Genomic DNA, 22,811 nt, shown 5'->3' with positions numbered 1-22,811 from the left:
ACTTCTGTGTCTGATTTTTCGCTCCTCAGATGACAGAGCAGTGAATTCTTGATTTTCAAACTAATCACAATATAGGCTTCCAGTGGAAGCTATTCATAGCATTGTGTTGGTGTGCGAACAAAGGGGCCAAGAACTGCTCCACATGGTTTGTTTCCGTCCAGTCACCACAATCAAATCGGTATACTCTCAGTAAAATGTTATTGTGTTTCATACTTAGACTATGAAATCAAGAGTCCAAAACACACCATAGAAGAGTTTAACACCAAAAGAAATGACGCAAAGTAGCACAGAGCCTCCTGGAAGGATGCCAATAACTGGTGCAGAAGTCTGAGGAATTCCCAAGGAGGCTCCTTTGTGGCAGCAGTATGTGAGGCAGAGCAAGGCACTGCAGGTGCGTTGTCCCGCTATTGCGCTCCTACGCAGGCTTTAGCATGTCAATTTAGGGAGAAAAAAACCCATACATTTTGCATTCTTTATCCATACAAATTATGTTCTAAATAGCATGAATGTAGGATTCATCACAGCACTGTCCATAAGAATACAAACAAAAAATGTAATTCTAACCTGTTGTACGTGTCTTCACTAGATTTCAGGTTCTCCAGCTCTAAATGGTTACGGGGAAAAAGGTGAAAATACAAGTTAACACTCCATATGCCAAAACCATAAGCAGACTTTACAAAGCAATTAACACAGAAGGAAACAATCACATAACCCTTTACAATGCGGACCATTGATAGATTTCCGGATTTAATATTCTCATACAGTACACAGAGGCAAAAATCCATGATTTGTTCATGTAGAAGAGATGACTAATTTACTGATCCAATGCAATAGAACATATCCACAAGATCTTCACACACTGATGTCCCCCAACTACTTTTTGAAAATATATCCTCCACAACCCCAATTAAGAAGGCACTACACAAAAGAGTTCTTTATAAGACTATTAGTGTGGCTTAATCTCCAAAATGATGCTCTTGAGTGCAAGACAATTTTTCACAATCCATCATGCCAAACTGAATCTGTTTAGCAAAGCATCATTAAGGACTTCTTCGTGGCAAAGAGAAGTTATATGAATAACTCTTGCATGCGAAAAAATAAAGAACAGATGCACTTTACTTGCGAACCCATGTGAAAACCATATGGAGCATCAGGACCTATGTCAGACATATCTAGAGCAAATAGGTGTCCCTCTACAAAGGTTTTTCAAAGAAAATAGGTCGGGGTTTGTCCAGTGGCCCATACCTTTCCGTCGCGTACTTTAATTGTGTGCTACTTAGGGATTCCAAAAGACCTTGTATTTACACATGAACACAGGTCTACTGAAAAATCTTTGTTAAAGCAAAATCAAAGTTATGTATTCACAACAAATATAATTTGTTGATAAACAACTTTCAAATTCTCAAAACCTCAGTTGAAGGGAAGTAATGGCTACTACACAATTTATTTATTTATTTATTTATTTAGAAGGTTTTATATAGCGCGGACAAGATCCTTGCGGATATCAGAGCGCTTTACAAGAGAAGTACCTGGGGGAGCATAGACAGATAGGCGCAATACCTAAAAACCTCTGAAAATGTACATTTACTTTGGGCAATAAAACCATAACCCACCCCATCATCCCCAAAGCAATGATACAGAGTTGAAATGTTGTTAAAATGAGCATATAATGTCCTATCTGTATGTTCACGAGAGAATGGCCCTTTAGGACGTTGCACTAACTCAGTTGCGTGGCAAGGAGTTAAGAAAATAAGAGGAGGTTTCTTCAGATGACTTGTTGATATTGAGACTACCTACTAGGTGGATTATGAATGGAAATTTTAACACAAGCACCTATAATGCTGAAAACTATTGGGAGACCAGAAATAGTTCAACAATGTATATGCTTTGCTGCAACAACGGTCTGTGCTATATTGTTAGCACGTTTTCATGTTCTTAGTATTTGCACGTTTTCATGATCTCAGTATTTGTCCATGAGACAATGTGAATATATGTCTATAACCAGAGACCCTGATGAAATAAAGATATATTTTTGTATGGCATGTCTACAAAACTATGTTATTAGAGAATTGTGTTTAATTAAATCAGGGCTGTGTTTAATTGTTTCATTGTGAATAATTAGCATATATTCTAATTAATCCTGATAACATAACGTCGTTTCGATGTTGTGACATGTAAATATACCAGCAATAATTATATGGTTTCCACAAATGCCATTGGCCTGCTTTGCATGCACAAATGGTATTTAGCACAATAAAGAGTGCACTATTACCTGTGCCAAAGCTGGAGAAAAAGTACCAAAAAGGATTGTTTTTTGGAAGGAATTCCTACAGGAGACAAAGAATTCAATGTAACTGTAGGAAGCTGGCTCTTTATGCAATATATCAAAAATCTATATAATGTGTAAAGAGTCCATGGGTTCCCTTACTCGTGAACAGGGGCTTGCTATGCAATCCCAAATTTCTCTATTAGGGGTAGTGAGGCAAGTACGTTTTTAAATATACATTTTCACTTTAAAGTGGACACAGTGCAATTTCTGAATTTTGTGATGTTATTCTATGGAAGGAAGAACAAGTTCTGCGAAAAGGTACAGTGCATTCACTTACAGGACTAATCTCCAGGAGTTAAGGTGGGTGGTGGGCAAGGTCCAAGGCAGCACCGACACTACACCACCAGCGGCACAAGGGCGGCCGAGTGCAGGGTGCAAATTAGCATTAGGAGCCCATTGAAATTCAATGGGGGATTGATCACTGTAAAATGAGACTGCAGACTCTGGCCAGGAAGCCAGTTGGGGTGAATCAACAGGGGGGTCAAGGCTTGCAATGCTCTGCAACCTAGGGACACCTGGGTCCTCTTCTCCACAACTTAGGGGTGATGGATGCAGAGGTGTCTTTAGGCTTCTGATTTTTCTTACGGGGAGCAGTTGCCATTGGGGGCGCCTGTTTGCAGAGGCTGCAGGGGACGTCGGGGAGTCCATGTGGGGTGAAACCACAATTGACTAGTTCTGGAGGGCTGGGGAACCTTGTTGGCGCCAGTGGCCCACTTCAATTCAGGCCAGAGGAGACAGGTGCAGTTGTGGCTTTGGGTGTCAGGTTTTAGTGGTTCGAGAGGCCTCAGAGTTATCCTCTGGAGTTGCTGCAGGAAGCATGGAACCATTCCGCTGTTCTTCAGGAGGACTTGGTCTTTACTGAAGGCAGGCAGTCTCCCAGGTCTTGGAGGCACACAGATGCAGGATGAGTCATCTTCGATGCGGGTTCGACAGATAACAGCAGACAGGACAGCAGGACTGGGGCCACGTCAGGTGCTCTCTTCAGTCCTTTGTGGCTCTTAGTGTCCTCCTTCGTAGGTCATCAGGATCTGCTTCCCTGGTGCAAGACTCCCCTAAATTCTGAATTCACGGCATTAGGGGAGTGTAGGTTCGTAGCCCATGGGCTACTGAGCATTAGGGTACTAGGCCACCTATATGACCACTTCCTGTGGGAAGTAGACATAACACTGTTCCAGAATTCCTAAGTATGCCATCACAAAATGAATGCTTCTAAAAAATTGTATCCAGCTCACACTACCCCATCCTAGAGGTGGTACTTTCCTGGAGGTGGCACACCTACCTGACTATATAAGTTTCCCACCTGCCCAAGTGCCAAGGGTGCTTTGGACGGGGAGGGTGGCTTCCTCTCCTGTGAGAGGAGCCAGATTAGCATTCCAAAAGTGGCAGCTTCTTTGAAGCTTACCCGCCCAAGGGGGCTAATCAGAAGGTCATCCTGTGGGAAGGGGCGTTACAATATTTTCCCGAACAGGCTTTTGCTCTAGGTCTTATGACAGCATAGGCTCTCAACCCCAGGAGGTCAGAACAGCGTCTCGGACGCCAGGCTGGCAGAAACCAGTCAGCAAGCACACCAGAAGCTGGTAGGTTTTCAGGAGGCACCTCTAGGGTGCCCTTTCGGTGTATGTATTGGTAAATCCAACACTAGCATCAGTGTGGGTTTACCAATACGATATGTTTGATACCAGACATCCCTATTTTCAGTGAAGCCATTGTGTAGCTGGGGAACTCATTTTCACCAGAGTTCAGCACATGTTTTAAAATGGTTTCCCTGGTCACTTGTAGTAGCAAAAACAGAACTGAACAGTACAGGGGCATATCTGCTCATGCAGGTATACCCGCACTTGTAATATTCAGCGCCACCCTGCCTTAGGGCTGTTAGGCCTGCTGTAGGGGTGAATTACAAATATTCCATCCAGTGGTAGGGGACATGGCACACAGGGATGTGTGACAAGACTTATTTTCACTTTGGTCTTCGCCAAGACACACAGCCTGTAATGGCAGTCTTGCATGTGCCTGTAAGGGGTCTCATAGGGTGGTATAATTCGTGCTGCTGCCTTCAGGGACCCTCTTTAGCACCTAAGGCCCTCGGTACCAGGTCTACCATTTACTATGGTCTTAGAGTGTTCTAAATTGTACGTTTCTGGGAGGAAGAACATTTGTACTGGGAACCTGGTTAGTAAGAACCCTGTACACTTCAGTCAGAGGTGCGTCAAATGCCAGTCAAAACGTGGGGCAGTATTGCAACAAGTACCCAGCTTCCTACAGTGACGAACAGTGAGATGAATGAGTGCTTATATTCACCACAATGAAATCACTGCCTAGAAGCCAAAGTGATAAACCAAACAGACAACAGAAATGCTCTTCTGGGTAGAGCCAAAGCCGTGGTCCAAGAATTATTTTTAAAGCTTAAGAATGTCATGCAAACCACTGTGCTTGCCTAGCCAGACTTACAAACCCTTGTTCCCCACCTCTTCTCACCTCCCCAAGCTCAAGACCTCCCCTTCACTTCACTGAGAAAAATAATCAGACATTGCCCTAACCATTCTATGTGTTACATGGACTTGCCCAAGTGTAGGCCGTTTATCATTAGTGTTCACCTACATCAATCAATCCTCTTTTAGGTCTACCCCCCACAGTAACAACTCTGTTGTATTGTGATTATTCTGAGAACTCTAATATTCTGGGCAGGCGAGTTCCCTGAATTCTGTGCTTAACGTTTGCAATTTAGTCCCAGTCTGAATCTTAGTTTGTTCCTTGGTTGGGTTTCCAAAAATACCTTTCTCATAAGCTCACAAAACAGTAAAGCTGGGCTATGGAATAAGAGAATTAATTTTATTTAATTTTATTTTTTGTTTTGTTTTGTTTTTATTGGCATTTTAGAAAACCAAGATACATTTCCAATTACTGGAGTCATTCAAAATAGGAACACATGTAAATACAGCACTGTCTTATTCAATAGAGAACTTCTCAGCAAAACCACTATGAATGCATTACATTCTGAGCTAGGCAGCCGCTAGGCCAGCATGCATAATGAAATGTGTTAAAAGCTGTAGGGTTCAAGGACAGTAGCGCGTGGCACAAATGAATATGGGACCTTTCGTCTGGATTAGCAGTATAAATTACTGCAAAGGGTGATGGTCATGACAGGTGAGTTTGCGTTTCTTTGTCGGAGATAGGCATTGAAGGGATCCCAGACATCCTTTAGGCGGGATCATAGTGGAATGAGTTCCCAGAATGTGGAGCATTGTTTGCAATAGTAGGACAAATCTATTAGCCAGGTCTGGATTGTTGGGGCCGGTTTCCTTCCCCAGTGTATTTCAGACTTTCGCTTGGCCAAAAGAAATAGCATAGCATTCGAGTCTGCGGTGAGCTTTCGGTATCTCTTTCATGTATCTAAATAGGGCACTCAGCAGACTGAGGGGTATTGGTGTGCTGATAATGTCTTGCAGTATGTTGAAGACCTCCCACTTGTAACCTACGACTTTAGGAAAGTTCCACGCAAGATGTATAAAGGTGGCCTGCGTTGCGTGGCAGCGCAGGCAGTGCAAATCGGAAGCTCGACCCATCTTGGAAAGCTGTGCTGGCGTGCGGTATAACCGGTGTATGCATTTGAAATGTGCAAGGTGCAGCCGACAATTAGGTAATAGCATCTTTAACTGGCCCCAACAAAACACCCATTGGGAATCGGACAGGGGGTAGCCTAGATCAGAGTTTCAGGCCTCACGGCCTTCAGGACAAGGATTGGATGGGCTTGTTGCCATGTGTGTAGAGATATGGGTTATCAATTTGTGCTGTGATGGGTTAGTATACATGTATTCCAAAGGAGTGAGGGTTGCCGGCAGAGCAGAAAAGGTACTATGGAGAGCACTGTATGCCGCTCCCAGTTGAAAGTATAGGGACGTTTTGAGCTGCGCAGGGCCCGATGCAGCTGTAGCTGTCGGAGGGCGGAGGAAGTGGCCATCGGGGAACATATCCGCAAAGGTTTTAATGCCCATTGTGGTAGCCCATCCGATTGCACCCTTATCTTGTAGTGGGGGTAGTAAGGGGTTGTTGGCTACAGGGATTTAGGGAGCATATAGTATAGGGGTGCCGGCCTGCTTTCTGAGTCTGTCCTACACCCAGTGTAAGCTTCCCACAGTGTCAATTTCAGCTCTGGGTGTCTTGTAGCGGAGGAACAGTGCTGTTGTGAGAGGCCAGGGGGAGAATTTATGGCATCTATGGCTAAGAGTGGGTAGAATGGTGTGGGATGGAGCCAGTAATGTAAGAATTGGGCCTGCGTTAACAAGGCATAACATCACATAACTGGTGCTACTAGGCCCGCTTGTGAGTGTGGTAATGTAAGCAATTCATAGGAAGCCCAAACTAACTATATCAAATTGGACCGTAATCGCTTGTGGTGAACAGGACTGGGATATTTATGAATAGATACAGGAATCTGAGGAGTATAATAATTTTTGCCTTCGCGATGCAGCCTACCTTAGTTAAAGGAAGTCTGGACTACACCGGAACCAGGTCTTCTATCCAGTCGACTACGCAGCCATAGTTGGCATGCCACACCTCCTCTGGGTCCCTGCTTAGCCATATTCCCATGTATTTGGTCAGGCTCGTTGTCCATTTTACGGGGTATTCTCTGGGGAAATGCACAGTGGCGTCACTTAATGGAAAAAGGACAGACTTGGACCAACTTATTTGGATACTTGACAAATCGCATCACCTCGCACGTCAGTAGGGCCGAGTTAGTCTGGGGGTCGTGTGCGTATAAGGTGATGCCTGCATAGAAGGAGATCACTAATCCCCTTGATGTAAACGCTATACTCTTGAGTGCGTGGTGTTGTCGCAGCCTAGAAGCTAGGGACTCCATGGTGAATAAAAGCAGCAAGAGCGGGCATCCTTGCCTAGTGCCCCACATGACTGGAAATGGTTCTGTGACAAGGCCATTGAGTCGCACGCGGGCCGCCGGAAGGGTGTATAGGAGTTGGATTTGTTTAATAAACAGATGACTAAGGCTCAGTCACTGAAGCAATGGAAAAAGATATGCTCACTCAAGCGAAACGTACGCCTTTGTGGCACCCAATAGTGCGGGCGCGGCTGATATTACTGGTGCAAGTAGTGCATTACTGCAAAAACAGTGCGGAGATTGTGTGAAGTTGAACGGCTCGGAACAAAGCTGGACTGGTCCAGCCGGATGATCAAAGACAAGGGTAGCAGTCGGTTCGCCAAAACCTTTGCAAAAATCTTATTGATTTCTATTAAGGATAACAGGCGATAAGAGTCAAATTACTCAGCTGGCTTGTCGGGTTTAAGCAATGCAACTAGGACAGCCTCTCATAAAGAAGGGTGGAGCGAGTGAGCCCTCCGCCAGTAAATCCTGGGACATATCCAGGAGACGGGGAGCCAGGATCTGGGCATATTCTTTATGGAAGGCAGTCTAGACCAGGGGCTTAGCGAGTCTAGGTATTCCCGATGGGTGCAGTCTAGCCATAATAGTTGTGCAGTGTCTAATAATGCCTTGAGCTCCCCAGAGCGGACTATGGGGGTGCTGGTGTATAATTGAGCATAAAAAGAGGGAATAACTTTCAATAGGTCGGGTGGGGAGGAACTAATTTGGCCCTCTGCATTACATAGCTCCGATACATAAGTGAAGGCATGTGGTTTACAGAGTAGCCCTATTAACGATTTCCCGGGGCAGTCTCCCTCATCATACCATCGAGCTTGGGCCTCTTTGCCAAGATAGTGTGTTTCACAAGTGGCTTCCTCTTCATATTCATTTTGTCACGGATGATGGCCAATACGGAGGCCTCTTGGGTATAAGAACAATTTGAATCTAGGACGCTGTCGCCTCAAATCTGGAGAGTGACCCACGTACAGCTTTGAGGATGCCGTGTTGCTTAGCAATGTAGTCACCTTTTATGACCACCTTAAAAGCCTCCCATAGCACTAAGGGAGACTGCACTGAGCCTGTATTCTGCTCAGAGTATTTGATAATGGCCATCCGTATTTCCTCCCGAAACACAGCATCTTGCAGTGCGCTTAGTGGCAGGTGCCAGGTGAATGCTCAAGGTAGTTTGAGGGAGCTGCAAGGCGGGTTTAACCGGAGCATGTTTGGACAGTGTGTGGAAGGGGAGTTTTTGATCTGGTCCAGGTTTGTGCATCTTTGGAGATCAACCAAAAGTCGATCCTTGACCATGTGTGGAGATGCATGTTTCTTCATGAGCATCACGATGCATGAGGTGCCAGATATCTTACAAGTGATTGTCAGATCAGTGTGTGCACCTGAGGATGGGTGCGTCTGGAGAATCCGGATCTATCCATCGCATCTTCTGGCAGGGCATTAAAGTCTACACCCCACAGTACTGTCTGAGAGCCAAAGACTGATATTAGTTTCCATGCCTCAGAGAAACACTCCGGATAGTCAGTTTAAGGCCTGAACAGTACTGCTAGGATCAATGGGTATTTATTAAGTGTGCCTACTAATATGACATAAGGTACTTCTTTGTCGCTGAGGCAATGTGTGGTCAGGCATGGTTGGCCTTTTTTGTAGTACTATTGTGACACCCCTGGCATAGCTGTAGAATGTTGAGGAATACGTTTCCACCCAACCACATGCATGAAGCCCAGGGGCTGGAGCGCTGGCCAAATGAGTCTCTTCTAAGAAACAGATATCAATTTTATGTATGGCAAGGCAGGCGTGAACTAGTCCTGCTTTCCTACGGTCATTTAGGCCACGCACATTCCATGGGAGGCAGGGCACGCAGGCCATGCTATCTACCCCGCTCAGGGATGGTGTGGAATTGGCTTATGTAGTGGGTCTGCATGGACAGTAAGTGCAGTGTGCAGTAGGAAATCTCACGACAAAGCAACAGTGCATGGCTTTTAGCCAACAGTATTTCAAAACACCCAAAAACCCTCCAGCCCCTTGTCACTTTGACTGACTGAAACAGTTATACAAAAATAGGACAAGGCATTCTTCTGGAAACGCATACTCCAGGAGACGACCACTGAAAGACCCCCGCCCACCCTTCGTTCCCCTTGAGTTAGAACTAGCAAGACCCCTTCCTCCCGCACACCCACACCAACCCACCAAACCGGTTGTGACATCCCTTCCTAGTTAACTAGAGAAAGAAAGACAAAAAGAAAAACTAGCGCAACAAATGGAGTCACCAGGCAAACTACCCTACCTTGCGGCTGGGTGGCCGAGCTGTTGGGCCAAGGAGGGTCCCAAGCAATATGGAAACATACATGTGTGTGCAACAAGGTGAACAGAAAAATGTAACATTACTGGCAGCAGTAGCTCATCTCTGGTATCGAATTTGGTGGTTCATTTGGGGCACACCTTGGTGATCTAATGACCCAGTCTATCTCTATTAAATATTCCACAGAAACAGAGTTAAACCGGAAAAGGTCACATATCGCCAATTTTTAAAAAAAAGCGACAGACCAAGTAACAGCTTAATTTGAGGTATGTATTAATTCAACATACCCTAAATCAAAGTAAGAGCTGCAATACCCACACCAGGATGACCGACAGGTGATAATCTAAGTAAAACAGGTATCGCCAACCTTCTGCCCCAAATTAGTAAGCCTGAAAGGATGTAAATAAAGGGTGAGACCAAACTGAAGGTTGTAGGATTCACAAATAATGTATAGGATTGTTTTTCAAATAAAGTAAACTTACAACGATAGAGCTTTCTGTTTTTTTAAAAAAAATGTTTTTTTTAACATAAGAAGTGTCAACGAATGTATAGTTCTAATCCAATGAATCAATTTTCACTGAAGTTGGGATGTATAGCTTGTTCATTCTATGAAGGCTACAGTTTAACTCTGTTCGACCACTGAGGCAATACACCAAATGTTAACATATGCTTTCTCTGTGTTTTTTAACTTTATAGTGATTTTAACTTGCACACTGTCCTGAAGAAGGTGACGACATAAAAATCACCGAAACGCCGCGTCGACAATATGTTTGTGTGATAAATTTGTTGTACTGTAAATAACTTTAACTGTTTTTTGACTTTGTGAGATAAAATGCCATACTAATTGTTTTTAACATTTTTTATAAATAAATGTATGGATTTGTTCCGCATGATGGTATGAACAGAGAATAATATAAAAATAAAAATTCCTTTTTTTATTCAATTCACATCATAGTGTGTACATCCTTATTAACTTCAGAGTGGTAAAACAATGGCCATTGAGGCATATTGAATTGGTTGTAAATTTGTTGATCCCTATACAACTTTGATACGCAGATTGGCTCACCCCAAGCTCCTTTTTGCAACTCCCCAAAGACGGAAGTCTCTTCTAGACTATAAGAAAAGGGAATTTGTATTTTGTTGACTACTTATAACCCCTTCCCTTTTCATAAAGGGTTTCTCCTTTTTAATTGAAAGCTATAATAGCACAGTTTGTTAACTGAGGAGTGTTTCACTTCTACCTCTGAAGAATAAATAGAGGTGCACTAACAGGTGCGTTGGCCCTAAATAAATAATGGACCAATTCAAAGTCTTCAGCTTTTCCGAAGACCAGTTCGATAAATTAGTAAACGGAAAAAATAAAACTACTAATACTGTGATAATAACTGATACCGAAGAAGAAAAATGGAAGGAAATATGGAATTTAAAAAAGAAGGTATTAAGGACAGAGCTACATGCAGACTTTTTGGTTGAATATTGTAAAAAGGGAATTATCCCAAAAGGCCTGCAAGTCAGGAATGAACCTAGTTTATTTACCAAGAACCAAAAATTTATAGAGACGTGGACTTTTATTGCTAATAGATGTAGCCGAGATTGGCTTCTCCTAATAATAGAAACCGCAAATGCCACACTAATTATAGAAAAACAAGAAATAGACGAAATGGAGAAAAAATTAAGAGAAAGTACATCACTAGAAGACGCTAAAAGTAAGTTAGAAGAAATTCAGGGAGACCTAGATGGATACAGAGATTATCTAACTAACAAAAAAAGTACTAAATTCAGAAAAGATGTAGAAAAGTATAGACCTGAAATAACTTACCCTTATCTCCAGAAAGACTATTACGAGAAACAAAGAGGAGTCTCAATACAAGCAAAAGTGGCAAACTAATAGAAGAAATGGTCCCAAAAGAGGAGTCACTTTCTCTGAAAGCTCCTATACGAGTACTGACTCTGAAACAGAAATCAACCCTGAGACCTCTGCCCCGAGGGATAATAGTCACAGTAATGCCAACAAATCCAATAGAGAAAGTCTGCCTTTTTTAGACAGACGCAAAACCAATCAAAATACGAACCCAAGAGGAAGAGCGAGAGGGAGGAACTACTACCCTCAGAACCAAGGGCAAGCACGTCCATATATGAAGACCCGCAGCCAAAAGAACTGGGACTAGATCCTAAAACAGTAGTCATAAATGTATCCAGCAGAGTCTTAAACGCTGATGAAATGCGGTTGCTGGAAAAAGGTTTAGGATATGCCATCGCTGAACCAGTTGATAAATGTAATCTTCAGCGGGACATAAAAAGCTTTTTCAGGAAAATCAGGCTCAATAAATTCTTCGAAGGGAAGGAAAAACCCCCTAGTGATAATAAGTCAGGTCTTAGGCCTAAATCCAAATGGACACCCACTGGCTCCATGGTCAGTAAGGAAGTAGACATCTTTGAAAAAGTTATAGAGAAAGGACTAGAAGACCTTTTGAAACAGAAATCTTGGGTAAAATACAACCTCACTAAAGATGAGAAAAACGCACTAGGAACCTTGCAGGAATGTAAAGACATCACAATAAAACCTGGTGACAAAGGTGGCAGTATTGTCATCATGGACACCCATAAGTATGAAACCAAAATGCAAGAAATGCTAAAAAATCCTTTGCATTACGCAACCTCGAATAAACAAGAGTGGTTCAATCTGAAAGTGACAATAGCAAATAGATTAAATTATGCCCTAGAAGATGGAGTTATAAACCAAGAGGAATTCAATTTCCTAAAAAATGAGACTCCGGTGATACCTGCAATTTATGGGCTTCCCAAGGTTCATAAAAACCTTAGGGATCCACCAATGAGACCCATCGTGTTCAGCCTCAACTCATTAACAGAACCTTTGAGCCAGTACGTGGACAAGTTCATTCAACCCCTAGTAACCCAGCAAAAAGCCTACATTAAGGACACCACAGATATAATTAGCAAAATCGAAAATAAACCCTATGATATGGATAGAGAGTGGCTAGTGACTCTAGACATAGAGTCACTATACACGAACATCCCACAGCAAGATACGAAAATAATGATGGAAAATATTCTAAAAGGTGGAGAAGAAGATTTGTCCGAACATGCACAATTTATAATAGACTGCATAGATATCATTCTAACAAAGAACATTTTTTTGTTTAAAGAAAACCTTTTTAAACAAATAAAGGGCACTAGTACGGGCGCAACTTGCACACCGAGCCTAGCTTGCCTTTACGTATCAACCTTTGAGGAGAAACATGTATTCAATGAGATGTCCCCCTTTTTTGAAAACATTAAAACCTGGTATCGTTTCATTGACGATGTGTTCTTCATTTGGGCAGGGAGTGAGGATGAACTAAAGGAATTTATCGAATGGATAAACCTTGGAGACAAGAATTTAAGATTCACCTCCACATATAGTAACCAGAGCTGCAACTTCTTAGACCTAAAAATAAAACATACGGAAGGCCTCCTAAAAGTAGAACTCTTTAATAAGCCCACTGACCGTAACACAATGTTACATTACGGGAGTTACCATCCATCCACCCAAAAAACAATATACCATTCGGCCAGTTTTTAAGAGTGAAAAGAAATTGTACAGACAAAAAGGAATTTGAAAAACACGCTCTAACCCTGACCAACAAGTTTTTGGACAGAGGCTATCCGAAAAAAAATGGTAAAGCAAGCATACAAAAGAGCTAAATATTTCAATAGAGATAGCATATTTGAGCCCAAAACAGAATCCCTACAAAAAGAACAGTTAGTGTGTGTTACAAATTTCTCTAACATAAGTAACAAAATTAAGAACCTCATAAATAGGAATTGGAACCTACTTCAAAACCAAAATAGCGCACCCCTGCCCAAACCAATATATGCTTTTCGCAGGAACAAAACAATTAAAAATTGTTTGGTTCATACATACCCAGATGAGCGAAGAAGAAATAAACTAAGAACCATTGATGGTAAGACCCCAGCGGGTAATTTTCCCTGTGGTTCATGTAAAAACTGTAGTCAGATTCTAAAGGGACCTAAAGTCACATACAACGGAGTCACCCACCATCAAAATGAACTAGTAAATTGCAGGACTCCAAACGTAATATATATGATACAGTGCCCTTGCCAAAAAGCATATATAGGGGAAACCTCCAGAGAAATAAGAGTGCGGCTCAATGAGCACAAATCCGCCATTAGATCGAAACGGACCAATGCTCCTTTGGCCGAACATTGGGACATTCTGAAACACAGTGTAGAGGATTTCAGATGGTGCATTATTGAAGTAGTTAAACTAAACAACAGAGGAGGTGATTTGGACATGAAAAGAAGAAAAAGAGAACAGTACTATATGTCCAAATTTAACACTTTCAAAAACGGCTTGAACAGCAAGGAAGAGTGGGACAGGATTATTTAAACCATGAAGTGGGATCAAAATAAATAGGGATGATCAAACTGAAAATGGAGGAATATAACAATACAAAGGTGCAAAGAAACTGTGACCTTATCTCCCTTGTATTAATAATAATAAGCAAATGGGTATACCTAAATTAGAGCCCCAGGCCAGCCCCCCCACCAATAGCCTGACTACTAAGATTCCACGTCCAACAAATAGGGAAAAAATTTTTGTCTTAAAATTCAGGGTATTCCTCAGAAAATTCTGGACCAACACCATAAAAATCTAAGAATAAATAACAAATAAATGATTACTATGAGATGAGAACCTGAATAGCCACTAAATAATACAAAAAAATCCAGCATAATAGATTATGCCATAAACGCATTAAGGATTTCTGCCTTAATAATACTACATCAAAGTAGAATAGGCTAGATTTGAGTTGAGTAAACATATCAAGCGTGTAGGCGGTAGTGAATTTATTCCACTGTGGCAAATTATACGAGTTGTGCCAATGGTAAACAATTGCGTTCCACTGCAAGAGTAGGAACGAAAACGGACACAAACCCGAAGCAGTAATAATACCACAAACACCTCTTAAAAATGACTGCCCCGTCTTACTAGAGGAATACATTTTTCCGCGAGTGAGATAATAACATTAATCTTTGAGGCAATATTTATTGTAAACCCATTTTTGGTAAACCATAGTATTTGCGCCAACAAAAAAATGGCCTAAGTAGGAATAAATGCGTAAACAAACCCGTGGCCGAAATAATTAAATGGTATACAGTGACTGAAAACACAGCGCTAAGATGGCCGCCGCAATCGACAAGAAAATAGAACCCGTCCTAAAAAGAAACCACAGGTGCAATCATTTAACTAAAATCGACCTATTAAGAGGCGTATATAAGGACGAGAACAGTTAGGGGAGAATAAACACTATCGGCAAGACGGTCAAGACTAACGCCCGGAAAACGCGAGGAAGAACCATTTTCGGTAAGTAGAACCCCGTCCCGAACCCCCATAGAATAACTAAGCCCAAATTAATGCTTTGGTGGGTAATAACTAGGACTGCGTTTTACCAGTTACCAAAAATCGCTATCCCTCCGTTTTTTTAGATTAAAAAGAACCCTTCCTGTGCTTCCAAAGAGAAGTTTCGCCACAAAAGCAAGAGCGAGCTCTTTTTGTCAAACAGACACGTTTTCAGGTAAGAACAACCGACCCTTGAACAAGGGAATTAATAAACAAAAAAGCCCCTTTTTAAAATTCACAGTGGAATTTACATTTTCCTTCTCCCGGTTTCCTTTAAGACCAGAAAATTAAAACTCAAACCGGAATACCTGGCGTAAAAAAGGAAGACCGTCCTCTGCATAAGGCCCGCCTACAAACTATTCAAGGTACTTATTCTGTGTACCCCATAATGTAGGAAATGGAAATAGAAAACAGCATTACTTTCAGTATGGTGAACAACGGTTGCTAAAAAAACAAATGACTAATATAAATATTTCCTGATAGGCACTATGATTTCATAGACCAACGGAGTAACAGAAGAGTATTGATCCACTCCATCCATTAACAAGCTTACCAATAAGGTAAAGAATTAATTAATAAGGCACATAGAATTCAACCAGAGAAAACACCTTGGTGATCTAATGACCCAGTCTATCTCTATTAAATATTCCACAGAAACCAAGTTAAACCGGAAAAGGTCACATATCGCCAATTTTTTAAAAAAAAGCGACAGACCAAGTAACAGCTTAATTTGAGGTATGTATTAATTCAACATACCCTAAATCAAAGTAAGAGCTGCAATACCCACACCAGGATGACCGACAGGTGATAATCTAAGTAAAACAGGTATCGCCAACCTTCTGCCCCAGATTAGTAAGCCTGAAAGGATGTAAATAAAGGGTGAGACCAAACTGAAGGTTGTGGGATTCACAAATAATGTATAGGATTGTTTTTCAAATAAAGTAAACTTACAACGATAGAGCTTTCTGTTTTTTTTATTTTTAAAAATGGTTTTTTTAACATAAGAAGTGTCAACGAATGTATAGTTCTAATCCAATGAATCAATTTTCACTGAAGTTGGGATGTATAGCTTGTTCATTCTATGAAGGCTACAGTTTAACTCTGTTCGACCACTGAGGCAATACACCAAATGTTAACATATGCTTTCTCTGTGTTTTTTAACTTTATAGTGATTTTAACTTACACACTGTCCTGAAGAAGGTGACAACATAAAAATCACCGAAACGCCGCGTCGACAATATGTTTGTGTGATAAATTTGTTGTACTGTAAATAACTTTTTAAACTGTTTTTTGACTTTGTGAGATAAAATGCCATACTAATTGTTTTTAACATATTTTTTATAAATAAATGTATGGATTTGTTCCGCATGATGGTATGAACAGAGAATAATATAAAAATAAAAAATTCCTTTTTTTATTCAATTCACATCATAGTGTGTACATCCTTATTAACTTCAGAGTGGTAAAACAATGGCCATTGAGGCATATTGAATTGGTTGTAAATTTGTTGATCCCTATACAACTTTGATACGCAGATTGGCTCACCCCAAGCTCCTTTTTGCAACTCCCCAAAGACGGAAGTCTCTTCTAGACTATAAGAAAAGGGAATTTGTATTTTGTTGACTACTCATTTGGGGCACAGCACACCCCCAGCCCTGCCAGGTGACAAGGTGACCATGTAGAATATACTGAGGGAAGAGTCCGTCATTATCGCTTAGCTGCGCTTCTGTTGCAGATGCGCTGGGGAACGAGGAGTCTTAGAGGTCAGTTTGGCAAATTTTAGCGATGATTTGGCTTCAGTGAAGAAATGCATTTTGCCTTCGTAGGAGATCCTCAGCTTGGTGGGTTACAAAACTGCGCACGGTACTCCAGCTTGTTGTAGGGTCCTCCTGGCCGGTAGAAAGATTGGACGGGCAGCCTGGACTGCCATGGTGAAATCCGGATAGGCAATGTTATTGCCTTAGTGTTGGGCCAGCTTGAGGACGACATTGTGGTCCCGATAGTTTAGCAGGTGGGCAACAATGGGGCAGGGAGGGGCCTGGGAACTAGCGATCTGTGGGCTCTCTCCTTGATGACCGGAGATAGATACGCTCCAAAGATGTCTCGAAGTAGGGTCTCGACAAAGTCGGCCATTTTAGAAATGGCAGTGTGTAAGAAGCAGGTTCTGTATATACTATACCAAAGTAAGGTATGGTGTGCACAGAGGCCAGTGGATCCCTAGAGGTATAGCAGAGGCTAAAGTAGATAATACCTTACTCTCTTGTGTGGTAGCCTGGTTGAGCAGTCAGGCTTATTAGTAGGGCAGTGATAAGCTTTTTTTGTACACACTCAGGCAAGAAATTACATCACACACTCAAAGACTGAATCCAGACCAATTGTTTGAATAAAAAGTTATTTTGTTTTATTTCAAGAACCAAGATTAACTTAGTAGCAGGTAATTAAACTCTTCTTACAATATGACTTTTCAAAATACAGTGAACACTGGTTTCTTACGAACATTCAGATTACTTTTTCAACTGAGAGAACTATTTGTAAACTGTTCAAAAATGCTTGCAATTACTTTTCGATTACTTTTTTGGTTTGACTTGAAACACACTCCTAACACAGTTTAAGCAAGTTAACTCTTGTGAAAGCAATAGGTTAATTTTCGTGAAGTACAAGACAGTTCAACACAAGAATTTTCAAAAAGAACCTCACCATTCAGTCCTATGGAGAAAAACAAAGTGCTATGTTTACAGGTAAGTAGACTGTTTTGGAATAGGAGTTATGGAGTGCAGACCCAAGGTTCACCAAGGCTCAGGTTGGCATTAAAGGGGCACCAACAGCTGCACTAGGGCAGGCGGGTGCAGAGGGCAGGGTGCCAATATTAGCAAATGGGGCACGTTGGTTCGGAGCTGCTCACAGTCAGGCAACTCGGGCTAAGGAGTCAAGCTACTAGGGTTAAAATCAGGGCAAAGGGGGTCCAAGATTAGCACAAACTCCACACCACTGTCGTCACAGGGGCAGGGTGCTCAGTACATGTCGGGAGACTAATGGGTTTCAATGGAGGATGTCAGTGGCGAAAAAGGACTGCAGGCTGGAGCCAGAAGACTGGACTAAGGGAACCAACGACTGGAGGGTGAAGTTAAAGAGTTGCTGGACACCAGAACACCGTTGGCCGAGCACCTCAGGACTCAGTAGCTGCAGGGGTGTCTTTTCGTGTCTCGTTCTTCTCACCAGTTCCTGTGATCCTGCAGGATGAGGCTGTAGGTGTATCAGAGAAGGTCGGTGGAGGTCGCCCAATGCTGGATCACAGGTCAGGAGCACCAGGGGGACCTCACTGGAGTGTTTCGGCCTTTCGAACTGTGGGCGTTGGATGCAGGGTGGTGAGGACTCACGCATCCCACTGGATCTGGAGTCCTGGCTTGGATTGGTATTGGACAAATCCGGTATCTATGGGAGAGGAGTGTTCTTTGGGAAGGCTGGTAGGGCTGGAGCCAAAGCAGTTGTCTAAGTCCTCCTCTTCTGCAGCACGGCTCTGCAGTCCTCCTTGTCGCATCAAATCTGAAGAGACAAGGTTCAGGGGTGCCCCTAAATACTAGATAAAGGGGCGTTACAGGGGTGTGCAGGGCTTCCCTGGGTGTCTACATCCCTAGCATGTCACACTCCATTGGGAGGGGGGCATAAGCCTCTTCCTGATTGGAGGCCCCCTTATCTACAAGATAGTGGGCACAGATGTGTGCTTCACCTCGCCTCCCCATCTGAGGGGTGGGATTGGCAAAGGTGGGCACACCTCCCTTGCTTGCTAGGATTTTTACTCGTCCTCACGCCCAAAATGGGGCGTCAGAACCAGTGGGGGCCAGTTGCTGATAGCAGAAAAAGGCTGAAGGTAGCTAACAAAGGTGGCAGGCCTTTGAAGCTCCCTCTACGAGGACCCTGCCCATCCTGGGAGAGGCGGCTTGACACCTGCCCAGGATGTGCTTTGTTCGCGGACCCAGAGAACAAAGGGCTCTCTACCCATGGGTCCAGAAACCTGTCTCGCACAGGCAGATGGCTGGGAGTCAGTCAGGAACCACACCAGAGTTGATCGTTTTTATGGGGGCATCTCTAAGATGCCCTTTGTGTGCATTTTTCGTTGAATTCAAACACTGGCATCAGTGTGGGTTTGATGTGCTGGGAAGTTTCATACCAAACTTCCCAGACTTCAGTAAAGCCATCATGGAGATGAGGAGTTCATGTTGACAAACTCCCAGCCCATGTACTCAAAATGGCTCCACTGCACTTACAATGTCTGTGAATGGCACAGGCACTGTAGTGGAATATTGCTCATGCAGCTATGCCCTCACCTCGGGTATGGTGCACCCTGCCTTTAGGGCTGCAAGGCCTGCTAGAGGGGAGACATACCCATGCCACAGGCAGTGTTGGTTGGCATGGCACACAGGGTTGGGAGCCATGTCGACTCTTCATTTTGGTCTGCACCAAAACACCCAGCCTGCAATGGCAGGGTGTTATGTTATGTTATAAGTTGCTTATGAAGCCCACGTACACCCAGGGGTTTCATGGCGCTACTTGGAACATACCAGGAACAAAAGGGGAAGATTATATGTGAGCTTTCAAAACAGCCACGTTTTAAGCGATTTCCTGAATTTGAGTAGGTCTGTACAGGATCGAATCTCCAGAGGGAATTAATTCCAAAGTCTAGTGGCCAAGTATACAAACCACTGTCCACCTTGTCGTTACCGTTTACAGGTAGGAGCGGTCATTAGCTGGAGATGCATTGAACGGAGATTGCGGGAAGGTGTATACCTGGTTAGAAGGGTATTGATAAATTTAGGACTCTTGCCGTGTAATGATTTAAGGACCAAGCATCCCGTCTTGAATTCTGTCCTTTGAGATATTGGAAGCCAGTGTAGTTTCTTCAGTAGTGGTCTGGCAGATTGCCATCTAGGTTGTTGATGGATCAGCCTGGTCGCCTAATTCTGGACCATTTGAAGCCTCTTAGTGAGGTAGAGTGGGAGTCCTAGGTAGATTGAATTAGCATAATCCAACTGTGATAATACCAGAGCTATTGTTACCTGTATTAGTGCTGCATAATTTAGCATATGGCTGATCTTCCTAATCTTTCGTAGCTGATGATTGCATTTAGAGACCACTGAACTTACTTGGGCTTTTAATAAGTCACTATCTATGATTACCCCGAGGCTTTTTACCGCGGTAGATGGTGCTGGTGGGGAGCCAAGATCCGTTGGCCAGTACTGTGGGCCCCAGAAGGTCTTGCTCTTGCCTGCGAGTAGTAATTCTGTCTTACTGGGATTGAGCTTTAGATGGTTTTGATCCATCCATTGGCGGATAAAGAGCATGGTGGTCTGGAATTCAGCCACTGACTTGGGTGAATTATCAATAGTGAAGGCTAACTGAAGGTCGTAATTGAAGGTTGTCATGTTCATTTTCTGCAATGATTGAATCAGGGGGAGGAGGCATAAATTGAACACGTGGGGGGGGGGGAAAGCGAGGAACCTTGTGGGAACCCACATGTTGTTGTTAACTTAAAAGCTGTAAATGTGGCCAGGCGCACTGATTGAGTGCGACCTTTAAGAAAGGAGCTGATGCATTGGAAGGCTGGACCCTGGAGGCCAGCTGTCTGACACGGTCTTTCAGTATACTATGGTCGGCCGTGTCAAACGCGGCTGACCGGTCTAATAGTACCAGGGCATGTGGAATGTCTTCATCCGCTTTCTTATGTAGTTCATCCAGAACTGCCAGTATCACTGATTCTGTCGAGTGGGCAGGGCAGAAGCCCGCATGGTGAGAGTTTAGATTATCAGACAGTTCCAGGAAGCTGGACAGGCATTTTAACACATATGCTACTAGCACTTTAGCCAGGTAGGGGAGCAGGGAAATCGGCGATTGTTTGACAAGTTTAGAGGGTCAGCTCCAGCTTTTTTTTAGGAGAGGGACCTCGATTGATTTTTTAAAAGTGTTGGGGACATAGCCCTGTAATAGAGACTCGTTAAGGAGGGTTGTCATGGCAGCGGTTGGTAGTGCAGAAAATATGTCTTTTAAGACATGAGGTGGGAAACAGTCCAAGGGGGAGCCAGATTTTACGTTAGACAGCAGGTCCAGAAAGACTTGATTGCTGATAGCCGGGAAGGCATCCAAGGTGAGGGAGTTAGTAAGCGGACCAGGGAAGGTCTCCTTGGAATTTGAGTTGGTTATGCCAGCTTTAATAGTGGCTATTTTATCCAGGAAGAAATTATTTAAAGAATTACAGAGATCTTGGGAGGGAGTGGGGAGGGTGAGATTCTATCTGTGTTAGATAATTCATTGACAATTGCAAAGATTTCCCTTGACCCGTTGGGTGAGTCGAGAATTCTGGAGGAGTAATGTGAGGCCTTTGCTACGCTTATAGCTTTTTTATATTCCTTCTCCGCTAGGGAGTAAATATGCCTGTCTTCAGGGAAGTAGTTTAGTCTCCACCTACGTTCTTTTCGGCGGAGTGCTAGTTTTTGCTTTCTTAGTTCTATAGAGAACCATTTGTGTGCCTCAGAGCGGCTAGCCTGTTTAAGTTTTTTTTTAGAGGAGCATGCGTATCGCTGGCTGCCGATATCCAAGCTGAGATATTAGCTTCTAGGAGGTCCACATCTGAGTTTAAGATGACAGATTGGTTTGCAAGGGTGTTCAGAAATTCGTGTTTATTAAGGGTACCCCCATGCCCTAATCATGCCCCCTTCAATCGAAGGGGTCTTTTTGTCAATGGGCATAGCTACTGACAGTTTAAGTAAGTGATGGTCCGACCATATACAAGGTAGGATCGTAGGGGCAGATACTATAATGTTGGTTGACCAGACCTGGTCCAGAATGTGACGTTTATTGTGCATGGCTCCTGTCAAATGCTGAGTGAAGTTCAAATTTGTTAAGAATTCAGTTATTTCCATGGGTTGGGGGCCCCCCTGTGGGTCGTTAGACCAGTAGTTTAAATCACCAATTAGCAAAGTTTTGGTGTAGTTAGTTGCAATGTTGGCCATTTGCTTGCTCAGCTGTGTGGGAAACTGCGGCATTTACTGTGGGGGCCTATAAATCTGAACGCAGATTATTGGGCCGGATTTAGATTCTAGCTTGATGACCAAGTTGTCCACATCGGGGAGAACTAGAGGGGGATGATTGTCGTGAATTTAGGGTTGTGATGGATGATTGCTGCAACTCCCCCACCCGTTTAACCAGGCCAGTCTACATGAAGTATGTATTGTATTGTAATTGCATTTATATAGCGCTTACTACCCCTGACGAAGCGTCGAATCGCTTTTTCGGCGAGTAGCACGCTACTTCGGGACCCATAGAGGATTAGTGTTGAATTAGTATAGTAAAACATGCAAGTACATTTTAAGTGGTGGATAGGTTAGTCAGTTATTTGGATTTGTAATGATAGCAGAAGGATAGAGGAGGACAAAGGTTTGTATTTATATAGCGCTTGTTGACGCATGCTATTCAGGAAGCCTACAAAGGATTAGTGGTGAATTAATATGGTGAAATATGACGTAATTTCAGTGGCGGATATTAGTCAGTTACTTGGGGTGAGAAGGATAGCGGAGGTAGCTCAGGGTGGCCTGTCTGTGGCTTAAGGATCCACAGTGACCTCAGTCGCGCAGCCATGACGTGGCTGAGTGGGGTCAGTAATTGGGACATGTCCTTAAGTTCCTTCGCGGAGTAACTGATAGATTGGACATAATTTCTGGTCCCTGGGCCCATTCGGGCGTGGACAGGCGCAGACGGGCTTGCCTTTGACGGCCGCCGGCGGCCCATTGCGCTCCCGTGCCAAAGCGGCCATTTAAGCCAGCTCCCCGCCTGTGGCTCCTCCCCCGCCATTCACGGTTAGCCGAAGCTGAGGGGTGTG

The 22,811-nt window shown here is 43.3% G+C and overlaps 1 protein-coding gene across 1 annotated transcript in view; it reads right to left on the bottom strand.

Moving 5' to 3' along the window:
* Positions 1 to 22,811, bottom strand: part of KNL1 (kinetochore scaffold 1) — a 617,593-nt gene that overhangs the window by 179,261 nt on the left and 415,521 nt on the right. The window contains exon 19 of the mRNA XM_086937420.1: positions 565 to 604. Within this exon, the coding sequence (XP_086793546.1) occupies positions 565 to 604 (40 nt within the window). The remainder of the gene's footprint in view (positions 1 to 564; positions 605 to 22,811) is intronic.

The sequence above is a fragment of the Lissotriton vulgaris genome, chromosome 9 (assembly GCF_964263255.1).
Source record: "Lissotriton vulgaris chromosome 9, aLisVul1.2, whole genome shotgun sequence".
Taxonomy (NCBI): domain Eukaryota; kingdom Metazoa; phylum Chordata; class Amphibia; order Caudata; family Salamandridae; genus Lissotriton; species Lissotriton vulgaris.
Note: the sequence above shows the minus strand (reverse complement) of the source record. Positions and strands in the feature narration are given on the sequence as shown.